Source organism: Gobius niger, assembly GCF_951799975.1.
Source record: "Gobius niger genome assembly, chromosome: 3".
NCBI classification, from domain to species: domain Eukaryota; kingdom Metazoa; phylum Chordata; class Actinopteri; order Gobiiformes; family Gobiidae; genus Gobius; species Gobius niger.
In genome coordinates this window covers 39,295,960-39,320,696 of record NC_136854.1, presented here as the reverse complement: position 1 = coordinate 39,320,696, position 24,737 = coordinate 39,295,960, and the positions used below count along the sequence as shown (strand labels likewise).

General features: G+C 41.0%; 1 protein-coding gene and 1 long non-coding RNA gene across 2 annotated transcripts in view; one reads left to right on the top strand and one right to left on the bottom strand.

Annotated features, from left to right (window-relative positions):
• Nucleotides 1-24,737, bottom strand: part of LOC306960932 — a 377,440-nt gene that overhangs the window by 157,775 nt on the left and 194,928 nt on the right. The window contains exon 2 of the long non-coding RNA XR_013792725.1: nt 15,222-15,624. This is a non-coding gene — a long non-coding RNA (uncharacterized lncRNA). The remainder of the gene's footprint in view (nt 1-15,221; nt 15,625-24,737) is intronic.
• The window catches only part of LOC306960835 (neuronal acetylcholine receptor subunit alpha-7-like), a 73,563-nt gene that overhangs the window by 29,740 nt on the left and 19,086 nt on the right, over nt 1-24,737 (top strand). The window contains exons 3-4 of the mRNA XM_079553414.1: nt 9,428-9,472; nt 18,933-19,042. Coding sequence (XP_079409540.1) covers nt 9,428-9,472; nt 18,933-19,042 — 155 coding nt within the window. The remainder of the gene's footprint in view (nt 1-9,427; nt 9,473-18,932; nt 19,043-24,737) is intronic.

Genomic DNA, 24,737 nt, shown 5'->3' with positions numbered 1-24,737 from the left:
CAGTCGACAGGCTTTAAGATCTGGATAAAGCCGAACTGGAGAAAATGCACTTGGTTAAGGCGGGGGGGTTAATAATCCAATATCTACAGGGAGCTATCAGGTCTTTTTTTATTATGATGGAGCACGCACCAGGAAGTGAATGAGGCGTTCGAGGGTTCAATCAATTAATTGTTTTGTATAGCCAGATATCACAACGGGAGTTGCCTCAGAGGGCTGCACCAAACATTAAGGCAATGAAACAAAACAATTAACAAGACAATGTAGAGTTCAGATAAATTAAGTTATCCAGTCAGCAGCAGGTGGTGACGAGCCCCAACAACTCAAAAACCCAGTGGGGAATGATCCACTCCCATGGACAGGCTGGCTATAGATCGACCCAGGGCCGATGGGAGTCCCAGCAGATGGGCTGAGACCACAGAAGAACATCCAGTCCTTGATGGTCGCGGGAATTAACACATTGAGTGCCAAAAATGGAAAAACTCATCCAAGGACCGATTGTAACCGATTGTTAAGTCTTCAATTCGAGAACGAGGCTGACTAAATGCACACGTGATGATTAGCGAAAGCGATCGATTTCGGTTTCAAAACGTGTCAACAATGTTGTCCTTGAAAATTTACTTGAAATGGAGATATTTAGGCATTTGCCTCTTCCCATAACCTTAGCATCTGTCCAGAGAGGAGAGAGGAGGAGAGAGGAGTCAATCAGAAAGGAGAGTTTTTCATAAAACACACCATCTCCGTTCCTAGAAAAAAATCGGTGATTTTGATCAAAACTAATCTCTGTTTAGCTTAGATTTCTCAGGAACCGAGGCACGAATTAAACGAGCCACAACATGTGTCCAGCTATAACACAGAATACACTGCGGTGCTACAAATATCATGAAAAATGGTCTGGATTGTTTGCACTCTACAACTAAATCCCCAAAACAGCGCATGTTAAAAGCTCTGCACTGTAAATGTAGTTCTAAATGGAATATCAATGTTCTAAATGCCATAAACACTGACTTACATGAAACTTGCAGTTCGACAAATAATGATAACTGTCGAAATATTTACTATGCTGCATATTTTATTTCTTTCTCTTCTGTCTTTGAACGCATCACAAGGGCAGTGTGTGCAGGAGGAGTGAGGAGCGTGGGTGAAGGGGGAAGCCGGGTAGGGGGTGGGAGGGTCGGTGTTTTGGGGGCAGAGCAGGGTTCACGACTCACACCTACAGACAAAAATAAATTCGAGGAGTTTGGCTCAGTGTAATTTTTATTTTGTAGAAGTTGCTCATGGGGGAAAACATTTGCAGACTCCAACAACTTAGTGCAGTGTGGTTGTTGCCCATGAGCTTCGCTACTTGGAATCTGAAAAAAATAAGATACATGCTCATTGTTGTTTAGGGCTTGAGTTTGTAATAATTTGCCTGTAATAATTCCCAGGAATATTCCTTGGTAATGCCAGCTTGCTTGTAAAGAACCAACTTTACATTTAAGCGAAGTGAACAGCGGTAATCCCTGGCTTGCCTATATTCATGTATTGTTGATAACTATGTTCACCGAGCGGATACATTATGAATAGGCTGGAGATATAAATGATGCTTACTGGGCACTTGAATAATGCAGGCTATGTCTATGTGTGTCAATGTGTCGTGACGTGCCCTTTGATTCTTCCATCTGCTTCAGGGTGAGACATGTAACAAGGCACCAGGGCGAGCCTCATTGTGGTGGTCATTAAAAATAATGGCAGGTGCAGTATACAAACTCGCTGACACATACGACTGTTTTACATACGTATACTGGAGGGATTTTGTTTCTTGCTGTATACAGTGATGATGTTGGGCATTTGGCAGCTCAATATATCTAAATTTTGGTTCATTTTTACTGCGTGTCTACACTAGTTTTGTTAGTATTGATGCCTTTGGTCAGTATTGGCAGTTGAAGTACATTAGTGAGTAGATTTGGGTCCAGTAGAATTGAACACTCACACATGTTCTTCTTCTAATTATTTTTTTTTACTTGAATATTAACCTCTTACCCCCACCTTAACCAATTGCATTTTCTCCATTACCCAAATATAAAGCTTACAGCCTAAGGGAGATGGTGAAAGACTGTTGTGGAGGGAGCTGTGCAGGAGGAAGAGGAGGGAGGAGGTGGAGCTGACCAGTGCAGGACACCACGCTCTTACGCGGCACTGTTTCAGAGGATCAGAGGAGACTGAAGGCAGGTTTCCTCCGGGTGCTACAGTTTCCCCAACCTCTAAAAACACGCTGGTCAGGTTGACCCACAGTGGGGGTGCGGCTCAGTCGCAGCAGCTCAGGACTAATACCTGGGCACAATTTCGTTGTAAGGTTGTAGAATGACAGCTAAAGCACTTACTTACTTAAAAATAGGCTAGTCTGATGCTTCATTTGAAAGCTAAGACCTACAACACTGATCTAAATGCGTTGTTGCCGTATCGTCATCAGACTTTTCATGACTTTTTTTCTCACTCTTTTGCGGATTTGTTATTTTGGGTCTTTATTGTGTGTGTTTTTGACCCATTTTTGTCGCTTTTTCATCAGATTTCTGCCACTTTACATATATTTTCTGTCACTTTTGTTGTCATGCTTTTGTTTTTTTAAGGAGCTTTTATATTTGACCACATTGGACAAAATGTGCTTCGTTCAGGTGGTGGTTTCAAGATTAATATTATTCGTATTAATAATAACAACATAAAGATTAAGAAAGTAAGTACGTGCTTTATTTGTCATTGCACAATTGTACAATGAAATTGCGCTCAGGTGTTTGTCCTGAGCCGCTGTGGGCCGACCTGACCAGCATGTTTTTGGAGGTAGAGGAAACAGAAGTAAAGCCTGTCTGGCTGCCTTCAGTCTCCTCTGATCCTCTGACACGGTGCACCGGCTCCTGGGTTTGTCCCTGTTTCAGAGCGTGGTGTCCTGCACTGGTCAGCTCCTCCACCTCCTCCTTCCTCTTCCTCCTGCGGAGCTCCCTCCGCCCACAACAGTCTTTCACCATCTTCTAGGAAGAGTTTAGCAGACAAATATAATCTGTTTTATTCTCCAGTGAACGAACATTAGCCAGAACAATAGTAGGAAAAGAAGATTTGTGTAGTTTAGCTGTGAGTCTTGCCCGGATACCTCCTCGTTTGTCCCTTTTTTGTTTCCTGTTGCGCCTCTTGTGATGCCTCCACTGTGCCGTAGGTGTGGAGGCTCTTGGTGCCTCTTCAGTGTTTCAGAAGAAGAAATGTGTAGGTTTCAAATGCCTTTAGCTCATAAGCTAGCTGTTTGTTTACTTTTAAAAATGCTGGTTCCTTCATGGCTAGTACAGACAGAAAAAATCCACTGAACCTCACAAAAACACGGCAAAGATTAACACAAATATCCAGTAAAGCAACGTGGACCACAGAAACCACCGCCACTGTACCAGGAGAGAGGGAAGTCCTGCTTTAACAGCCTGTTAAATAATCTACAGCAACCATTTCATACATCTGAGTAACTAATGCTATGGTCAAGGAAGGTCATTTAAATGCATTTATTATTACAGTGTTCCCCCCCAATATTTTAATATACATTACTTTCTGCACTCTACATTCACAAAAGTATATTAACCCTGCACTAAAACACTGAAATACGCCTATTGTATAATTTTCACCCCAAAATATCCTGCTTGAGTGGATTAAAATATTGTGTTGGAAACAAATCCTATTGTGACCGATGGAAAATTAAACAGAACAAAAACCCCAGATTAAGTGTCTCTCCAGGGACAAGATTTAGAGTAATCCTCTTCCTCGTTCAGATATACTGTATGAAAACATGTTCACGCCGCAGTCATAAGATATTTGATAATACACATGGAATACAGATCTCAATCTCCTGCTGCTTTGTCAAATCAATATTTTAAGATTATCGGGTCCAAAATGGCACGAGCGGTCCATTGTTGCTCATATAAAACTTAAAAAGCTTTAGGAAAGAGAGAGAGATCAAGAACAGATCTGATAAAAAAATGCTTTGTGCTACAATAATAGTGTGAGAGAGAGGGAGGTGGATAAAGGGGCTGTGTAGTTGATGATAGAGGGCAGATGGAGATAAAGCTGGGGAGGGTCGAGGAGAAGTGGGGATATGCAGAGATGAACTTTATGCTGATATTGGACACATATAATAACTTGTCATGGGCATTTAACTCTTTATTTGTATTGTATTTTTAAGCCACCGACAGGAAGTGACATAGATAGAGGTAAAGTTTCATAGCAGTCTGATGCACTCATTTACATATTAACAAGACCAAGAAATATGTTTTGGATATTCAAAATTCAAAGGAGCAATAAGAGAAGCATAAAGGATGAAATCATTTGCAAAAGTGTTCTCCTATTAACATTACATGGTTGGCACAGCAACAGTTTACAATTGTTGGCCTCTATCTGTGTCACTTCCTGTCAGTGTCCAATAAGGAAGTGAAACTGGAAACATCACAAAAATGGTCAAACTAAAGAAAGCTGGGTAAAATTTTAGCAGAATCTTAAATATAATTGTGTTAACTATGTTTTAGCAAAAAAATCAGTCTATTGTGTCATGTGCACTTTCACACTATGGGGCTTTTTGACAGGACCAGACCGGAACGGACCGGTTAGAGGGTGTTATAACAGCCAAAAGTGAACCGCTCCGCTCCCAAAGGGGGGTCCAAACCGCTCCAGTCCCGGACTACTTTAGCCATGGGGTCTGGGGCTGTGAAAGGCAATAGTCGCCTTACATATTCAAAGTTAGCTTTCTCTTCACACATTTAAACCAGACTCTATCATGACTTGTTCACAGTTCTTAACTTCTGTATGAGCGTCTAAAAGTGAAAGTTGACACATGGCACAGCTGATTTTTACTTTCACTTCTGTATGGATTAAACCGAGAGGCTAATGAGAACTGGGCTATATTAAAGTCCATTTTATAAATTAGGATAGGAAAACATTCACATATGATTGTTCCTATCGCTGTTCAATACGAGCGATCGCGATGTCGTCACATCCGTTGGCCGTGGTAGGCATTTTACATATTTTTCATATTTGATAAGCAATTTATTAAAATCCTATAATCATCAAAAACAATGTCCATAAATAGTGCACTGCTCCTCTTGTGTTGTAACAGATCTATCATTTCATAAAACCGAGTTAGAGGCCTGTATATGAAGGTTAATTTGTGTTTTTATTGTGTTTTTTATACACTGAATTAATGTATCTGAATTTTCATCATCCGTATTTCACTACCATATTGAAATATGAATTTTTTTTTAAGCAGCGAAAAAAAATACACTGAATTTTTTTCAATATGGTGGTGAAATACGGATGCAAAAAATTCAGATACATAAATTCAGTGTATAAAAAACACCTTGATAATAAAAACACAAATTAACCTTCATACCTGTATGCCTCAGCTGTTGCCTACCATTCACCAAAACATCCGGCGAAAATTGCGGAAGTAAACAATAACAGCGATCGCTCGTGTATAAAGGATAATAATATAGATAATTACACTGTATTTTTTTGTTGATGAGTCCTCTGTCCCACCTAATGGCCACATTTTGCATATACAAAGGTGTTTTCATGCACAAAAGGCACAGTGATATCAGGCTGTGGTTGTTGCCTGTCACATGCATATAAATGTCCTTGGCCACTCCCATAACGACCCAGACCACTTCACCCTAAAGACACTTGAAACACAAACTTGCGGGTGCGGCCCCTCCCTAACTGGACCGGTCTCAAGTGAACCGAACTGGTCTAGTGCTGTCAAAACGGGCCTATGTAATCTGGTTTGCTACTGTTGGCAACATAATGGAAGGTATTTGGTCACAATGTTGCTTAAAAATGTATATTACATTGTCCAATAGACTTTTGGAATAAACCAATAATACGGCAATTGCCCCATTGTTTGAAACCACTTTGTGCGGAGCCTGATTCATTCTCCCTAATTGTGGAGCGAATAAGGGTGACTCATAATGCTAAACAAAGAGGGTTCTTTGCATCATAAGCTCAAAGCCTGTCTCCACTGTTGTTTGTGTTTTAATTTCAAAGCTCACCTTTCATCACCTTCAAGTTATTCCAGATTTTCCCCACACATACCAGTTCATTTTTTTCGGCTTGGCACTGACTGGAATTGTTTGACTGCCTTAGATTCAGCAGACTTTAACATTATATAAGGTGCAGCATAAATAAAGCTGAGGTATTTCAGGCATTCTTGCCGTGTCTTCGCCCTGTGCTCCTCAGAACAGATCAGAGTGCGATGGGCGAGATCTAGATGAAAGAGTGCGATAAGGGAAAATCAAAGCCTGGATAAGGTTGGCTGGTTTTGAGGGAATAGAACAAAAAGACTGTGCAAATCAATTTTGTGATACGCGTTCTGTTACATTAAAAGGAACTCTGAGGGTTTTGCAAGAAGAAATAGTCTCTTTTCTGTCTCAGGTGGATCCTCCTCATGCTGAACATTTAGGAAACATGTCTAATTTGTTTTGTATCCTTTAAACATGTCACTAAAATTACATTACTTGGAGGGCACGGTTTGCGTTTTTACAGTTGGTAGAGCGGGTCATCTCATGATGGGAAGGTCATGGATTTGAATCCGAGCTCCCAAAAATGCACACTGTTGTTGTGTCCTTGGGCAAGACACTTCACCCTACTTGCCTCCAGTGTCTGTGTACATTGGTGAATGAATGAGAGAGTGAATGGGTGACAGGTTTCTTGCTGTAAAGCACTATGGGCCTGGTAGGTAGAAAAGCGCTATATTTAGACCGTAGACCAGGGGTGTCGAAGTCTTTTGAGTCGAGGGCCGAAATTCAGCCCCCATGGTGGGTCGCGGGCCGCTGTAAAGGACTGTGGCCTCATAAATAACGACTTACAGTTATAGCGCTTCATCAGACTGTGTCACATGTTTCTCAAAGTGTTACATAAACTCATTAATCATTCACTCAAGTTACTCTTGAAGCCACAGCCGCCATGGGGCAGACTGACCATTTACCACGTGGCTATAATATGCTGTTTATATCCTGAGCTCTTATTATGTCAGTGCCCTCTGCTGGACACGTGTGGAATTATTTCCTTTTTTTAATTTAAGCTTCCCCCTAGTGGCTGGAGTGAGCAAACTGGTTATTTCTTTAAAAATCCATAACTCCGCACAGGAATAGGCTGGAGACAAACTTTTTTTTTTTTTTTTTTTACATTTTACATTTACCATTTACAATACAAAAAACAAAAATAATCTAAAGAGACCCTTTTATGTCTCTCTTTTGTTCTTGTTGTTTTTTTACAAAATTACTAAGAGATAGATTGATGCAGCAGAACAACTCATGGGTCATTAGAGCAATGGGGGACAGCGGTCAGCAAACAGCAACAACATCAGACGAACGAAGCTAAAGTTTATCTGGAGGACGACAGGTTCAGTGCATCAATGCAGACGAGAACAATCGAGGGGGAAATAAAGACGAGGGATTTTCCACAGACAGGTAAACAGCAGCGCGACTTAGGGGCTAAAGTTTACTGTGAAAATACCTTGTTTGTGAGTGGTTCTTCACGATGTCCTGGAGGAGAGTTCATGATGGCGGCTCCCGTTCTGCGTAGCTCCACAAAATCCAAACTTCCACCTACGTGCTCGTTTTTTGAAGTGTTTAAATACTTTGGATAGTTCAAAAATCAAATCACTGCCACCTCTCAAAAGGCAGCTCTGTTGAATGGAGAAGGAGAGGTCCGTCACTCAATGGCGTCCGTGTGAAACGTATGAAAAAAATGGTTTTGCTGCAGTTAAACTTGCGGTGCTAAATAAATTGGACCAAAATTGTACCGAAACGGTTCAAAAGTGACCGAACCGAACGTGCTGAACCAAAACAAGATCAACACTTTACGTGTACCGTTACACCCGACTGTCCTGAAGCATTAACACTTGAGAAAGGACTGGAACTTCAAACTACACACAACGTACCTGCATTTGAAAATACAGTGTTATTGTAGATTTCTAAACTTCGCTTTGTAGCAGGGTGCCCAAAGTGGGGCCTGCGGGCCAAATTTGGCCCACTGGAACAATTCTGTAGGCTCGCCAGAGAGGGACCTACTTCTGCAGTGTATGGTTAATACTAAATCCCTCCCATCAATGGTAAATAAGGATGCAGTATGCTGTTTGTCCACCATGGCAGATTTACAGACTCCCCCTCCCCAGCTCTGACGAAGCATGTTCCTAAGCAGGGCAAAAGGGCGGGATCTTCACTGTAGACTCTGCCCTTGTGTGACGTGTAGCTCGCGCAGCTTCAGTGCTAACAGTCCGACCCTCATTAAGAGATTCCATGTAAAGTGCTTTACAAATTAAAGGTATTATTATTATTATTATTATTAAGTACGAGATTTCTAAAATTCTTCTTGCGAAAACCAGCCTGGTTTCTCTAATTGTGACTAACCAGCGTTATCACAGGAGGAATATCTAGCCTAGTCTAGTGTTTAAAGTCCAATGCTTTTCAATGGGGGAATAGCGGCGATATGGAGGCACTACAGCAATGGCGGAGCAATCGCTGCCTCTAGTGTCGTGGGCATAAAGCAGAGCAGCCAGCGGCCATTGAGCTGCACATATGACAACTGAAAGTATTTCTAACTGCTTGCTTTTGAATGTAATGTTATCATATCATTTTATTGTCTTAAATGACCTGCACTCCCTGTTCTGTAATGCACCCAGAGTTACTTTCTCTGTGCACTGAATAACAAAAGTAGTGCTAAAGGAGACTTTACATGAATTAATATGCAGTTGCTTGCTGGGATCTTCAAAGAATGAAACAATATTTTGCCATATACCTTTCATCCGTTACTGCAGCAGCCTTTTTCTTTCATGTGATTTGAAGTTAGGCAGATGGAGCAATATTGCACCGCTGTTACATACGCCTACAAAAGACATTATTTCCTATTGCACAATTCAAGCTACGTTTATGCCCACCGAGATTCCTTTCATGATCCCTTAATCTTTTCCCCTCTGACCATGAACTGACCCTGAAAAGTGAAGTATCTCCACGTCGGACCGGTGTGTTTAGTGACATAAATAGGCTCCGCCGGGCGCCTCGGTCACTGTCTGTTGTCTTGCATCACTGCCGTCAGCTCCTGCACAAATGCTGTTTAGCTGATGCTCTGAGGCTGTAGAAGTTATGGCTTCAGCATTGTTCCCATGATGACAAACAGGACTCTGGTTACACTGTACGCGGCACACATAGATCACACCGACAGGCACGGGACGGTGCATTATTATTCAGGCGGTGCACCGGTTCTGCGTCAGCCCCTGCAGCAGTTTGACTCGCGTCTCATAATCTGGCTGCGTGTTTGCTGGACATGCTCCGCTTGTTTTTTGCATCTCACCAAATATTTTCATTCACTATCTGTTTAAAGCCACAGCCCGTTGATTAATCCCCTCTTACCCTCTCTCTGTGCCCCTCTGTAGGACGAGAAGAACCAAGTGATGATCACAAACGCCTGGCTCCAGCTGGTAATATTTATTTGACTATATATTTGACTTTAACTGTAAATTCTGAACACTGTTTGTACTCATTATAATCTAAGGATATGCTCTTACTTTCATTCTAAACCTTAAAAAACATTATGTCAAAACACATAACACATTTTGGAAGTCAATGTGAACAGTCCTTGGTTGCCATGCAGTTGTGACATCATCTGCAGACCCTCTATTGAAAATATGTCAATTATAAAACACTTTTTTTTTAGGGCCTCATCTTTGTCGATAGAATAATTTTGGGAATATAACTGACCTTGCATCACATGAATGATCGCATTTTGAGGGACTATTTTCTAGCAGGTCACTCCGCCGCTGCGTAGCTTATACAACCACGAAGCTGATGCTGCTCAAATATAAGTTATTTTAAATGCAAAATGGCTAAAATTATTATATCAACACAAACATTTATATGATTAGTCTGGTGTTAAAAGTGATTTGCCTCAGGTGCACTGTGGAGAGGGTCAGGCTGTTTTTAATGCAGGCTAGCTGATACCATAGAAATGTGCTAGCCTTGCACTAGCCTAGCGCCACGAAACTCTTCAAATATAAGAACTGCATGAATTATAAAAAAAATATCTCCAGAAATCAGCAACACTCTGGATAACTAGGAAATGAGGCCCTATGTCAAAAATCCTGAAATATCCCTTTAAATCAGCAGAATTTGAGATTTAAACAGGTTATATAGGTTCTCATCCAAATCCATTCTTTTATTACTCACTGCAGTGAAAGCATTTTTTGTGCCGAGCTGGTCATTAGGAGCATGTGTTGTATTGATGGCAACATTATAGGCCAAAATGCTACACAGTGTGCCTTTAAGTGATGTAGGGTGGCAACTAACGATTATTTGGTAATCGATTAATCTACCGATTATTTTCATGTTTGGCTGTGAATCTATTATAGAAAACGCAATCTCAATGGCCGCCGTCTGGGCGCCGCCATGTTTATTTCCCATACCGACTTTGAAGCTAAGCAGGGAAGTGCCTGGTTAGAACTGGGATGGGAGACCGTTCCTCGGCTGCTAAGCAGGGAAGGGCCTGGTTAGGACTGGGATGGGACACCGTTTGGGAACACCAGGAAGCGCATTACTCTTATTATTATTATTACATCCGCGGCTGGCCCCCACGTGACGGTCCCACCGGCCGCGGGCATTGGCCACGGGTCCATATGGACCGCGGTGCTGCTGTCCGAGGACAACCCGCCGTCACAAACACGCGAGTGCACGAGATCTGACTGCCGTGCGTGTGCACGCATCCAAACAGGGCGATGTGTGTGTGCGCGCGCGCGTGTGTGTGTTCGTGCGTGTGTGTATGTATGTGTGCGCGCGCATCCAAACAGGGTGATGTGTGCGTGTGTGTGCGTACGTACGTGTGTATGTGTGTGCGTGCCCAAAACCTGCTCAAACACGAGCCTCTAATCAAACGCGCTGCTCCGACTGATTTATCCTCCGTGTGAGTAAAAGCGAAAATGAAACTACCACTTAACGAGCACACGGCCTGCACTGCGTAGTTTTTTTCTTTTTTTTTTTACTTTGCTGCTGTACCATTTGTTTTCTATTTTGCTTTCACGTATTGTGAGCCCAGAGGTACATTTTAGTCTAAAGCAGCTTTGAAAGCATTGCCAATTTTATTGTAAGGTTATAAATACTGTCTAACAACGATCATTAGGCTATTTCAGTTCAAAACCAACTTATTATTTTTTGGATTGTACACTACCGTGATGCACCAAACCACCGGTCCTGCACCGTGAACCAAACCGTTAGAGCTGAACCCCTAATATTTATCCATAATTATTCCACTGTCTCTTGAATCCTGTTCCCCGAGTTTAACATATTGTGGTTGTAGTTTATAAGAAAGGAGTACGGGTGCATCAAACACTCCAATTGCAGTTTGTTTGAAAAAAAAGTTGCCTTCATTCTTTTACACATTTGTAGTGGCCATAGTTTTTGGAATAGGGTTGGGAACCACTGGTCTACAGCTGAACTGTGTGACGGGTTGGACATTTCTTTGTAATCACTCATAATCTCAGAATATCAAATGTGGAGACTAGCGAGGCCCGGCCGAAGGCCGGGTCTCAGCTAGTGGTATATGAAAATTGTATATATATATATATATTTTTTTTTTATCACATAGCTAAAGTTTTGTTTTGAAACTTGCACAATTAAAACAAATACCTCTTTTGTTTTAAAGTAGGAGCCTAGAGAACATAGCATTAGTCAAACATAATAAATAAAAAAAGACAAATAAAAGAGGCTCCATTCAGATAAAATTGCGCTTTTCGAACTCTCAACATTTTGGACCCGGAAGTAGCTCATTATGGTGAGCGATGTCACATTTAACAAACTCTGCAACCTGCATAGATACAGGCGGTATGTTTGGAATTGCCCCTGTACAGTATGGTCATGTTCGAAGCAGCCAGAGGGGGAAAACAAGGATAAAGAAAAGGGGAAACATTACTGAAACAAACGCTGAATTATGAATATACTTTTCTCCAAAATAAAAATGAAAACACACAACGAGGAGCCAAGTGGTTAAACTTTTTCTTTTAAGTCTTAAAGACTTAAAAAAAAAAAACAGACAATGCAAGCCCGGAAGCTAGTGAAGATAACGTTAGCCTCTACTGAACAATTTGCTGTGAGAAAAACAACCAGATGGACCCAATTTGGGCTTGAATTTATTGGTGTGTGATAAATATGTTTATAGTCCGCCAGAAAACGGCTAAAAATTGTGATTCCAATGGGAGGTTTCCTTCCCCCTCGGCTAGGCCACGCCCCCTTGCAAGTATATACATTTGGCAACGGATGGGAACATTTGTAATGATGCACTTCAGAGGTCATGGATTATCAGAATTCGTATTTTCTCCTTGTATAGTATCTCACAGATCACCTGGATTAGGTATCTCACATATACTGTAAATTATGATGGTGTTGATCCCTTAACCTGTTTGTGAACTCATTTTATTCCAGGACTTTTATTGCATAAAGCAATTAATACACACACAGAGATTGTGTATGGTCTTTTCAATATTTTAACAACATTTCCAACGCTCCATTCATTACCACTTCCGTCCTTGACAGTATTGCTTTTGTTTCAGCACCGAGGTGTTTGAAAAGTGACTGTGATTTTGTGCTCACTGTCACCATTACTGAGATTATGTGAAGCTTTACGTAATCTCCATGTAAACACTACAGTGGGTATCAGCGTTTTTTGCGTGTTGTTCGCAGACACATACAGTCACACAGACGGTTTAACGGTGAAGCTTAAAGTCTGCTGTTATTGTGTTGACTCGTCTGTTGAGCCGTGGGGTTTAGTGAACTATGAATGAGCGCGTTTTGTGCCTTGTACGACGCTTCGCTTCACCGCATCCCTCGCACTTATTGAAAGTGAGTTGCTTAACTTTGGCCTCGGCATAAATCCATGTTTAAATAAAAGTTATACATGTGCTTTATCAACCGTGACATGACAAGTAGGGTTGGTAAAGATAATCAAACTTACATGATGGAAAAGAGGTAAATAAAGCAGCTTCCTCTTATTGAAAACATAATGTCGGTTCACCAATACTGCACAGCTTTATAGAATTTGATGTTACTTGTAACTCTGGGGGCAATTAACCTCTTACCCGCTGGCTTAACCCAGCACATTTTCTCCTGTCCGGCTTTACCCAAATCTAAAGCCACTCGACTGGAGAGCAAGAGTGCAATGCCTCATTTGAAAGCTTTTTTTGTCACATTTTTGAAGCGTTTTTGCGTGTTTTTGTGTGTTTTTTTTTTTTTTTTGCTTCCTGGAATGGTTTTGCCACATTTTTGTCACTTTTTGTTGAGTTTTTGTCAAGTGTTTGTCAGCTTTCTGTCACTCTTCCATCCATCCATCCATCCATCCATCCATCCATCCATCCTCTTCCACTTTTCCGTTTCCGGGTTGTGGGGGCAGCTGTTGGAGTTCCCAAATCACATTGCACCAGCCCCTTATTGCTCCTCTTGCAGGTGATGAGTCCACAGAAGGACGGCCTCACGATTCTCAGGCCTGTTGGTCTCTCATAAGGGGCTTCTGAACTGCTCTTTGTCTGACCCGTCACCTAGGACCTGTTTGCCGGGAGACCCTACCAGGGGCACGAAGCCCCCGACAACAGAGCTCCCAGAATCATTCGGGTGCTCAAACCCCTCCACCATGTTAAGGTGGCGGTTCCAGGAGGGGTTCTGTCACTCTTAAGTCACTTTTTTGTTGTATTATGGTTGTTTTTCGGCATGTATTTGTGGCTGTTTAGCTGCTTTTTTGGTAACTTTTTAGTACATTTTTTGTCACATTTTTTGTCCGTTTTTTGTCTAAATTTTTGTCAGTTTTTTGTCTAATTTTTTGTCACTTTTTTGTTGTATTTTTGTCACTTTTTTGTCACCTTTTTGTCTGATTTTGTGTCACTTTTTTGTCCATTTTTTGGTCACATTTTTGCCACTTTTTTGTCCAATTTTTTGTCAAATATTTTGTCACTTTTTTGTTGTATTTTTGTCACATTTTTTGTCACTTTTTTGTCTAATATGTTGTCACTTGTTTGTCTAATTTTGTGTCACTTGTTTGTCAAATTTGTTGTCACTTTTTTGTAATTTTTTGCATTTTCAATACCTTTTTTGTAACTTCATCTCGCTTTCGTCACTATCTTGACACTTTTCACAAGAGGCTTTTAGATTTGGGTAAAGCCCGACTGGAGAAAATGTGCTCGGGTGTGGATTAACAGAGGTTAACAAACAAACCTGTTTTAAACGACTGTGTCAGGGTTGTGATGTTATGCAAATACAGCTTAATGGAGGAGTGCGTGAGGAGGAAAGTAGAGGCAGGTCTGTGTGTATGAGGGTTGCATTAAACAGGCACTGTCTAGTTTCCATTGAATCCTGTCCTGAATCATTTGGCGTGTTAGAAATGGGAAAATAGAGAAATTGTCAGGATTGAAGCATGTTTTACAAGGGCCAAAAATGAGTCAGAACTTTTTAAAGAAGTAAACTTAGAAACAAATCACATTTCATGCTCCTGAGGCGTCATGCTAATATGGACTATTGGCATGCATGATACCTCCAGTGAGTAGATTAAATATGTTGAAGATGTAGCTGTGAATAATAAGCCTGTTAAGAATGTCAAAACCCTTCTCCATCAAGTTGACTGCTGACTTACAGGTTATGGACGTATCAATTATTGAAAAAGCCACGTCTCTAATACTAGCATCAGTGCCATGGCCGAGAGAACACTGCAGTCGCTGCAGTTTTTGGGGGAAACCAGCAAATATTAACAAGCTCATTGACAGGCAGATAAGACAGACAAGGCCAAGAGGTAGCCTGAGCACACGGGAGGATTTAAGGATTACATTTGAATGCCCTACATCTAAAAGCATAGGATTTGACCAGCTTAGACGGAAAACATGGAATGATCTTATGGTTTTAAGAACTAAAACTGTTACAGTAGGATCCAAACAAAGAGGTTTTATGGCTGACAAATCAAAATGCAAGATGATCGGACTAGAGTCAAAGAAAGAATAAGACAATCTGACAATACATTTTGTCAAGTGAAGTAGGAACAGTAGCAATGTAACTACAAGCTGAAGTAATAGTCATAGAGGTATCATTAGCAGTGATTATGTGTTACTCTAATCGGACAACTTTTCAGTAAAATCTAACGCGTTACTATTTCCAAACAAGTTCTCAGGTTAAAGCAGTAACTAAATAACTTGATTACCATAATACATCCTTTTTGTAGTCCCTCTGGGGGTAATACACGTGTTAAAGGGATGATTGAAGGGTCTTTCATCTCCCCCTGGTTTCTCTGGCCAGAAAACCACTATTGCAACTTCGCTGCCACCAGGTCGAAGTCACCAATACACACTAATGGAATCACGAAGAAGAAGCTAACAGGCTAACGGGCAAAGCTAACTGCGGGCTAGCGCCACTTAAACAGTATTTAGAGCCAAGTTTGAGTGAAAAAAAATTTGCATTGTGTAATTGGATGTACAATATCCCTCTCTATCTTTGCCTTTTCTGTCAGCGTAATATTTACTCTCACGGACAATTAATGAGTAAAAAACTGTAACATGCTACGACACCTGCAGTTGCGCTTATGGCCTCTAGGGGCAAGAGTTACTTAGTGCAGCTTTAAGAGCGAGCCCAGAGGCAATGCACAGTTAATGTCACTACAACTTATACATTCCCAACCAACAACAGTAGAACAAATTTGATGGACAATTGTTCAGTGTAAAAGAGTAAAATCGGCTTCACAAATTCATTCAAGTGAAAGTTAATTAAACAACTCAGAAAGCAGCTCTTTGATCAGATCCAGGAGATGTCTGTAAACACAATCTCAGGCTTTGGTCCCGTGCAAATGCGCCACATAAAAAGCAGACGTGGGGGGATCATTTTTTTTATTACAAGTGGTCCCTAGATAATCCCGAGTGAACAGAGCTTAAGAGCGCCTTCAAATTAAAACAATCATTTCACAGAAACTTCCCGAGCACTTTGAAATTTAACTTTTACGATTAATTCATTCTAGATTGAAAATATAAACAGCTGTAATATCCCATAATCCTATCCCTGTTCACACTGATTGTTTACGGTCCATTATAATTCTACATCTGTATTATTTTGATTGTCATGTTAGTGTCAGCGCTGTCCTCCCTCTCCCCTGGGTCTGGTGAGAGTGAAATTTCACACTCCCTTCGACGGGAACCTTCTTCCCTCAAATTAGTGATGCTTTCTTAAATTTGTCTTATGTAACTGCTGTCCTATTCTTAGGCAGCTGTTACCTCACGTAGCCCAGTGTCCTCCTCATCTGTTCCTGTCTGAAGTTAGTGAGCTGTGATTTGTTCATTTGGCTGGAAGTGCGACTTTTACAGCCAACAAACATGAAAAGAAAAGTCGTGGTGAAGTGCCAAGGCTGACTGATGACAAGTGCAGTGATTATGCCATTAGCCGCTTGACTGAGAAGGACGCTGTAGATGAGGGGACATTTTTTGACGTTAAATATTTGAGCAAACCTAAATGACCTGTGTGTTTCATATGCAGTGTCGCGTTGAACAGATGTGGCCAGTGTTCTGGAACGGCTATGAATGTTTATTTCCGCTGGGAGTGCGCCGTATGGATCCACTCCATCTGACATACTGCTCGCGCTAAAATGTAGCACAACCTGGTTTATCTAAATACAACATTAGTACAAGCCTAGAAGACAGAATCAACCACCTGGAAGACTGAGAATTTTGCCACGTTTTATCAGTACAAACCGGATAAAGTGGTAAAGGGAATCAAGGGCGTGCGTTTGATTCAAGCAAGATAGGAATCCTCGTATTTACAACAGCCTCCTCCTACTCACCAAAGGCAAGATTATATTCGACAAAGTAAAGTTAATCTTCTACGGCTGTTGGGAAACTGAAATCTTTTCCTGCCATGTCGTACCTTCCTCCATTTACACCTGTAATCACCAACTCTGTTCCACTAAGGCTCCCTCCAGGGCACTGAAGTCACCATCCCAACCCCCCAAATCCTGCTTTTATTTGGTACATATTTTAGAGTTCGCTCTATGTACTCTGCACTCAGGGACTGAGAGGTACACAATTTACATGGTAACAATTTATAATAAGGGTACATGAATTAAAGCATAATTCATGCATTCATTCATTCATTCATTCATTATCAGTTCATGCTAGAATTCATCATGAATTAATGTGATGTCATCAAGCTTCATGAACAAATACTCAGGAAATGAACTCATTAATGATCATGAGTAATAAATCATGATGAATTAGTTGGTGCAGAAGCACATGACGAGTACAAGGACCAACTCGTCATTAGTTAATCGTGAGTTCATTATGACTGTGCCCCTTGAACTAAAGTGTTGCAGCTTTAATAACTTAAAAAATACAATGCTATGTTTTGATTTTCCAGGTTTATACAATGGTTGGTCCTTGTCCCTGTTTGTTTCTTCCGCACGGAATTAATCATGATCATGATTAAATATTATAATCATTAAGTTATTTGCATTACTTAACTGTGTTAATTCATGATATTTGTTCATGAAAAAAAAAAATCATGATGAGGTCATGCATGAATTAAAGGAGCTATACCTGATTTTACTTCTACAAATGGAATGACATTTATTTTGTCCTCCTTTTGTATATTGTAAAGTCAAACGTTTGTGGAGGAAACAGTGTGGATAAAAAACAAAACATTTGTATTAATTTCATGAACTGTCAGGCTGATTTTCCAGCATTTTTGTGAAAATGATCCTGAAAAGTGACCCTGCAAGTTGTGAAATGTGCCTATAAACCTGTCCCTGTAAAGAATTTGGATGCCACAAATATATTAGTACAGTTCCGAATGAGCTTGGACCACATCTAACATTTTAATTTAGTGGTTTCCCCTTTAATTGTTTGCAATAAAAAAATCAGGTATAAGGCCTTTAATGCATCAGTTCATCGTGAATCAAGCATTAATTCATCAACCCTTATAATAAAGCTTGTAGTACTTCTATGTCTAATTTGTACTATGTAAATATTATTGGAAACCAATGTATTAATTGAAACACGCCTCATAACATTTGTAACCTTGAAGGTCTATTTAAATGATTAATTTACTGTTTGTTGTGACTGTTGTCTGTTCTCTGATTGGCCAGCGCTCACACAGTTGTGCCAAGCCAACAGTTTGGCTTTTGGCTTGGCACAGTTCTGCAAAACGTAATCATTATAGAGCGATGCCAGTTTTTGGGTGAACACTTATCTTGTAAAAGTAATGGTGATTGTTAAAAATGATCTGCTCATAATGACTAAAGATGGTGCTATATTATTGATTGAGAGCAGGGTTGAAGAGGACAAGCGGAGATGATGGATTATACACTGTTCTACTTCTTGCTCTCAAAGAATGAGTACAAGTTCTTCAACTCAAAGCAAAAAGACATTACATTTTCTACTGATTAAATTGAGAACTAAAAAAACGCAACATTTTGTGTAAGCTGTGCCGTGTGCTTGCTCTGCACTTGTAGGTTCAGCACTCGATGTACAGTAATATTTTGTGATTTGATGGTGGCATCTGTGGGGAGTTGCTGAACCATTGCAATTGCCCTTAAATGTACCAGAGCAGTCACACACCTTTACACCAGGAGCAGAGGTCCAGGAGTACCAGTTCACAAGAACATTTTAGATTGCTCTGTACCAAAACTTACACTACCTAAAGCCAGCACTAAACCACACAATCATTTTCATTTATTCTTACCTGGGCTCTTGTCTAAAGCAATGACAAAATCAGAACTAACCAAGGTGCACTTTGTAATTTGTCATAGTTTATTAGCTTTGGTTGTATTGTATTGTCTATGTGGATTATAGAAGGTTCAAAGTTTTTTGCAAATCATGATTTCTGTGCACAACCAGCTCTTATTCTGAAGATGTTTATATTTTCTCCTTTTACCGACTGCAGCACTGGACGGATACTTACTTGACGTGGAACCCAGAGTTGTATCCAGGCGTCCAGAATCTGCGCTTCCCATCTAACCTGGTCTGGGTCCCTGACATCCTGCTATACAACAGGTACAGCAAACACAGATAAAACACACAGTATTGTAGCTGATATCTTCTTCTCTCATATCTCCCGTCTCTTTACAAACGTATCATGGTTTGTTTGTATCGATCTGCACTTCGGGGTCGAGTCCTGTAATGCCGCACAGTGCTCTTTATAGATTTTCAAATGTCACACGAAAGATAAACGGGACGTGGATTCCTTGCTCAATTATTGACTTTTGTCACAAGAGAATCAAAACAGAGAGTCATGGTATTTGCTGAAGTCGGAATATTAAGTCATATTATCTACATTTGCCAAGGATAAATGTGATGATGTTCTGTATTGATCCAGTCAGTAACAACTTCTTTTTGAAAATGTCCTTTTATGACGAGCCCCCAATTTGTTACAACGCGGTTCAGCTCGGTGTTAAAGGAATAACAAAAATCTAGATGTTAAATAAAGTTGTAATTTTATTAAATGGAGCGTAAAAGATAAATAATAATAATAATGGCGTACACTTGATCGATTGATTGATTGATTGATTGATTGATTGATTGATTGATTGATTGATTGATTGATTGATTGATTGATTGAGCTGTTTATTTGAGCTGTTTACATTCATATTTTTTAAAGTTATTTAAACATTTCATCACAATTGGGCTCAAAAGGAGTAGGCTGAAGCAGAGCTGGATTGTTCTTTTCAAGCCTTTGTTAAGAGATAAGCTAGTCTTTACTGATCTCACAATGGAGAAATGTACTTGTTACATTCAGTTCTTAGAATCACTCAGGGTGAGCAAATAGGCAGAACATGTGAGAATAATAAACAAAAAACAATGAAATAGTATAATAGTGGTGTCTTGTGTAGAATGACTCACAAGGACTTTGTGGGGACAAAAGTATAAACAGCAAATAATTAAGTAAACAGACTAAAACAAAAAATGTTAAGGGGTTGTTGCACATGTCACTTGTTGTTCAGACTGACAGCAGTGTGGATGAAGGACCTGCTCCTTCTTGCACTGAGGGTGTCTCAGTCTGCCACTGAAAGAGCTGCTCAGCTCCTCTACAGTCCCATGCAGTGGGTGGGAGGTGTTGTCCATGATGGAGGTGAGCTTGGCTAATACCCTCCTGTCCCACACCTCCTCCATAGAGTGCAGAGTTGGCCCTCCAGCTTGTTCAGTCTGTTCTTGTCCCGCTCTGCGCTGCCCAGGGCCCAGCACACGGCTGCGTTGTGGAGAGCTGAGGCGACCACAGAGTCATTAAAAGTCCTGAGCAGAAGCCTGCTCACTCCGAAGGACCTCAGTGGAGGCGACTTTAGTCGTTCTAACACGTCTACAAATAATAGAAAAGAGCAGAAAGGTTCAGCTTCCCGATAGCCCTGTGTATGAAACTGTTCCTCAGTCGACTGGAACTGACCCGTAGATTCCGCAGTCGCCTCCCTGAAGGCAAAACCTTGAAGAGACTGTGTGATGGGTGCGAAGGGTCCCTGGCGTCTCACCCGCAAAGGGTGGAGTGTCCATGCCCTTAAAAGAGGGGAGAGGGGCTCAACAGATCTTCTCCGTTGCTCTCACGATGCGCTGGAGGCTCCTTCGGCAGGAGGCAGTGCTGGTCTCGTGCCACACAGTGATGGAGCTGGTCAGGATGCTCTCCATAGTCCCTCTGTAGAAGAACCTCACAGTGATGGTCAGGATGCTCTCTATAGTCCCTCTGTAGAAGAACCACACAGTGATGGAGCTGGTCAGGATGCTCTCTATAGTCCCTCTGTAGAAGAACCACACAGTGATGGAGCTGGTCAGGATGCTCTCTATAGTCCCTCTGGAGAAGAACCTCACAGTGATGGAGCTGGTCAGGATGCTCTCTATAGTCCCTCTGTAGAAGAACCACACAGTGATGGAGCTGGTCAGGATGCTTTCTATTGTCCCTCTGGAGAAGAACCTCAGCAGCCTCAGAGGCCGGGACTCTGGCTCTTCTCAACTTGCGGAGAAAGTAGAGACGCTGATTACTTTTCTTGACCAGTGATGTCGTGTGCATGGTCCAGGGGAGCTTCTCTGTGATGTGCACACCCAGGAACTTAGTGCTGGTCACCCTCTCCACTGCAGCACCGTTGATTGTTAGAGGAGCTGGACCCGCGCTCTTCGAAAGTCCACAACAGTCTCTTTTGTCTTCTCCACATTTCGAGAGAGATTGTTCTGTGTGCACCACGTGGCCAGACACACGGAGTTAGATACAAAAAATAAGCCATAAAACCTTAAACGGTAGGGCTATAGGGGCATGCATAAAGAATATTAAGATAAATAAGATGAAAAAATAAGAAGTAAAATATGCTAAGACGTCAACAATTGAAATAGAACAACATAAACAATAAACAATAAACAGATCTGATTAATCTGAATCTCAGATTTCTTCTGCTGCCAACGATGGCGTGGGTCCCAGACTGATCCCCCTCTGTATACACAAATACAAAGGTGTATAATTCTGGTCTCGCTAGAAAGATACAGGGAGAACATGAAAACTCCACACAGACAGGCCCTGAGTTATTCCCCAATGCAGATTAGAATTGCAATCTTTTCCCAGGTGAAGCTGATTTGTGTGACTTCCAGGCAGATGCTTAATATGCAAACATGTGAAAGACGTCATTTAAGTCTAAATTCTCTAAATACAGACACGTGTCCCAGTGTTGGAGTGGTCATATACAGTACATAATAACAAGGGCAATACTGTTCTCCATGGAATTTATTTTACCAACATTACTGCTGAATCTTCTGGGTGTGCGTGTTGGGAAATGAAGGTCCGGAAACGGCACAAATGATGTAGTGATGCAAATAGCTTGTGTCATTGTGTCCGTTTGCATTTATAAATTCAGATCATGTGCGTGGCCAGATCTGTTTGTTTTCCTCTGCTGGCTGAGGAAAGAAGAGAGTCAGCGCTGACCAGTTGTAAAGTTCCGACACACAGCAAACGGCTTGCACTTTCTGAACAGATTAGTCCACTACACGCTTCAGCAATCTACTGTTTTGCAAGACAGCTGTTGGTTGAAGAGCATGAATCACCAACACTAACAATAACACGAATAACAACCTGCCAAAGTCTTAACTCGTGAGGCTGCTGTTTGTGCGCGTCCTTAAAGCCAGACCCGTGGAGCTTCAAATGAATAATATAGGAAGTATTCGTCCTCTCTGACTTTGAATATTTCACAATGTGATTCACTAAACAGGACACTTCCACTCAGCAGTCGTCCATTTCCTGCATGTTTCTGCTGTTTCTTTTTTTTTTTTTTTACCTCAATAATGCAACAAGACACCCCTGCATCTCGATACAACAACTTATTTAGAGTACACACATACGTGAACAGACTTGTATTGTTACTGTGTTCTACTTATTGTTTAACTCGATACAATGTTTCATAGAAAGTACAGTGAAGGAATTATTTATTGTATCATTATAAGCTTGTAGCTGCTTATAGGGTCTGCTGATCTTTCATATGAAGAAAACTGCTCCAGCTCATTTATATTTAGATTCATAATACAGAATTATTTGAAATTTTTATTTCTGTTTTAAATACGCCTTGTCTGCTCTCAAAAGTAAAACTTAATTCTATGGAATTTTCATGCCTTGAGCTCTGCTGTGACTGACGAAAGAGGGCGGAGTTAAGAGTGAGAGAAGAGCAGAGAATCCGACCCGGGGAAACCAAACTGTTTTAAGGCAGCAACTAACGATTATTTTGCTAATCGATTAATCCACCGATTATTTTTATGATTAATCGCTTGGCTGTGAAAGATACATATATATATATTTTTTTCCACATCAAGCTTAAAGGGACTATACAGAGTTTAAAAATGTTACAATTACGTATTTTCCTCCCCCCACATGTTTCAACAATGTCCTAATGTGAAGAATGAGCTCAGACCTGTTCACCACAACTGCCGCTAAAATCCTGCACTGTCACTCAAAATGGTGTTACTTCGGGTCCAAATTGCCGTCATACATGAGCTTAATATAGAAGGTGCAGTTACAGTTAAGTACTGAGGTGGCAGTAGTGAGCATAAAATGGCTACCTTGCATCGAGCCCCTTTAAGGACATGTTGATGGAATAAACTTGAATGTTTGTAGGCGGCGCTAAGTGCTAATTCTGCTTTCTGATTGGATGAGACACAGATAGATATTTATTAAGTTTACAATGTACAAAACACTACATACTCTAACTTTAAAAACAAATTAGGTTTTCGTCAACTTGTCATGTCTTTTTTGCTCTATTGAGTCTGTGTGTTTACTTGAAAATGATTAATGGCTTAAACTGTTTAACTTCACATTCACACCTAGAGCGGTGGAGCGAAACGAGCGACCAGCTTCCATTCATTCCTTATGCTGGCTGGTGACTAGAACCGGAAATCCACAGAAGAGCAGTGCAATACGGGCGACCGGAGCGGCACCTTGAAATTAATCCAAGTTTATACAGAGCGATTTGCGGCTAGGACCACCAACCACAGAACAGGGTGTGACAGACACCTGTGCATCTCAAACCCCACCTCCACATGCTCCTGCTCGAGGGGGGGGGATGGAGAAGGAAGTAGACCAAGTTGAGCAACAGAATGCGAAATATTTCTGCTTGGTGTGACTCCTCTGTGAAAAATATAAGTAACTGTAGTCTTGTGATGTATGTGGATTCCTGGCGAAGGTGCCAATGGATCAGACAGCCAGCAGACTCGGGTTTAAGAGGTGATTTTGCTGAGGTGGAGTAGTAGTGGGGGTTATGGGGCTTGGGGTGGAGGTATGGTGGGCCATGAGGGAGAGCAGTGGTTTGTCTATGAAAGAACAGAGGGAGAGTAAATCAATGAATATAAGTGACAGGTAAATGCACAATATACGTAGCTCTAAACTAGGAAGCAATAAAGTTGGGAAGTGTTTTGCGGCTTGGGCAGGACAAAATGGCAGGACAGGTGGACTGCTCCCCTAACTACACTGCGTTCCAAATTATTATGCAAATGACATTTTTCTAAGATTTTCTAAATTGTCAACTCAAATGAGAGTCAGCATAATTTTTAAGTCTTTAACTGGTAGAGGATCATTTAAATGTGGTGGAAAAAATTTCCTAGTGATAACAGTATTTTTTTCAAAAATAAATATAGTAAAAACCTCAAAATCCACTGTTCCAAGTTATTATGCAACTCATCGTTTCAATACATTTTAAAGCTTGTAGTTAACTGAAAATGGTCATTTGTTGTATTTGTAGCATTAGGAGGTCATATTTACTGAAATCAAAAGCTATTTCAATCAAAAAAATATTAACAGGTCAAGTTATATTTTAACATAGGAGCCCTTGTGTGATAGCAGCTTTAAAATGCTTAAATCCATTACAATTGTACGTTTTTGGACAGTTTCTGCTTGGATTTGTTTGCAGGATGTCAGAATAACCTCCCAGAGCTGCCGTTTGGATGAAAACTGTCTCCCACCCTCATAGAAGTTTTTTTTGTTGAGGCTCCAAATGTTCTCAACAGGGTTGAGGTCAGGGAAGGAGGGGTCCACATCATGAGTTTCTCTCCTTTTATGCCCATAGCAGCCAGTGATGCAGAGGTGTTCTTTACAGCAGGACATGGTGCGTTGTCATGCATGAAGAGGATCTTGTTAGGGAAAGCACGGCTCTTCATTTTGTAGCATAGAAGACAGTTGTCAGTCAAAAACTCCACATATTTTTCAAAGGTCATTTTCACACCTTCAGGGAGCCTAAAA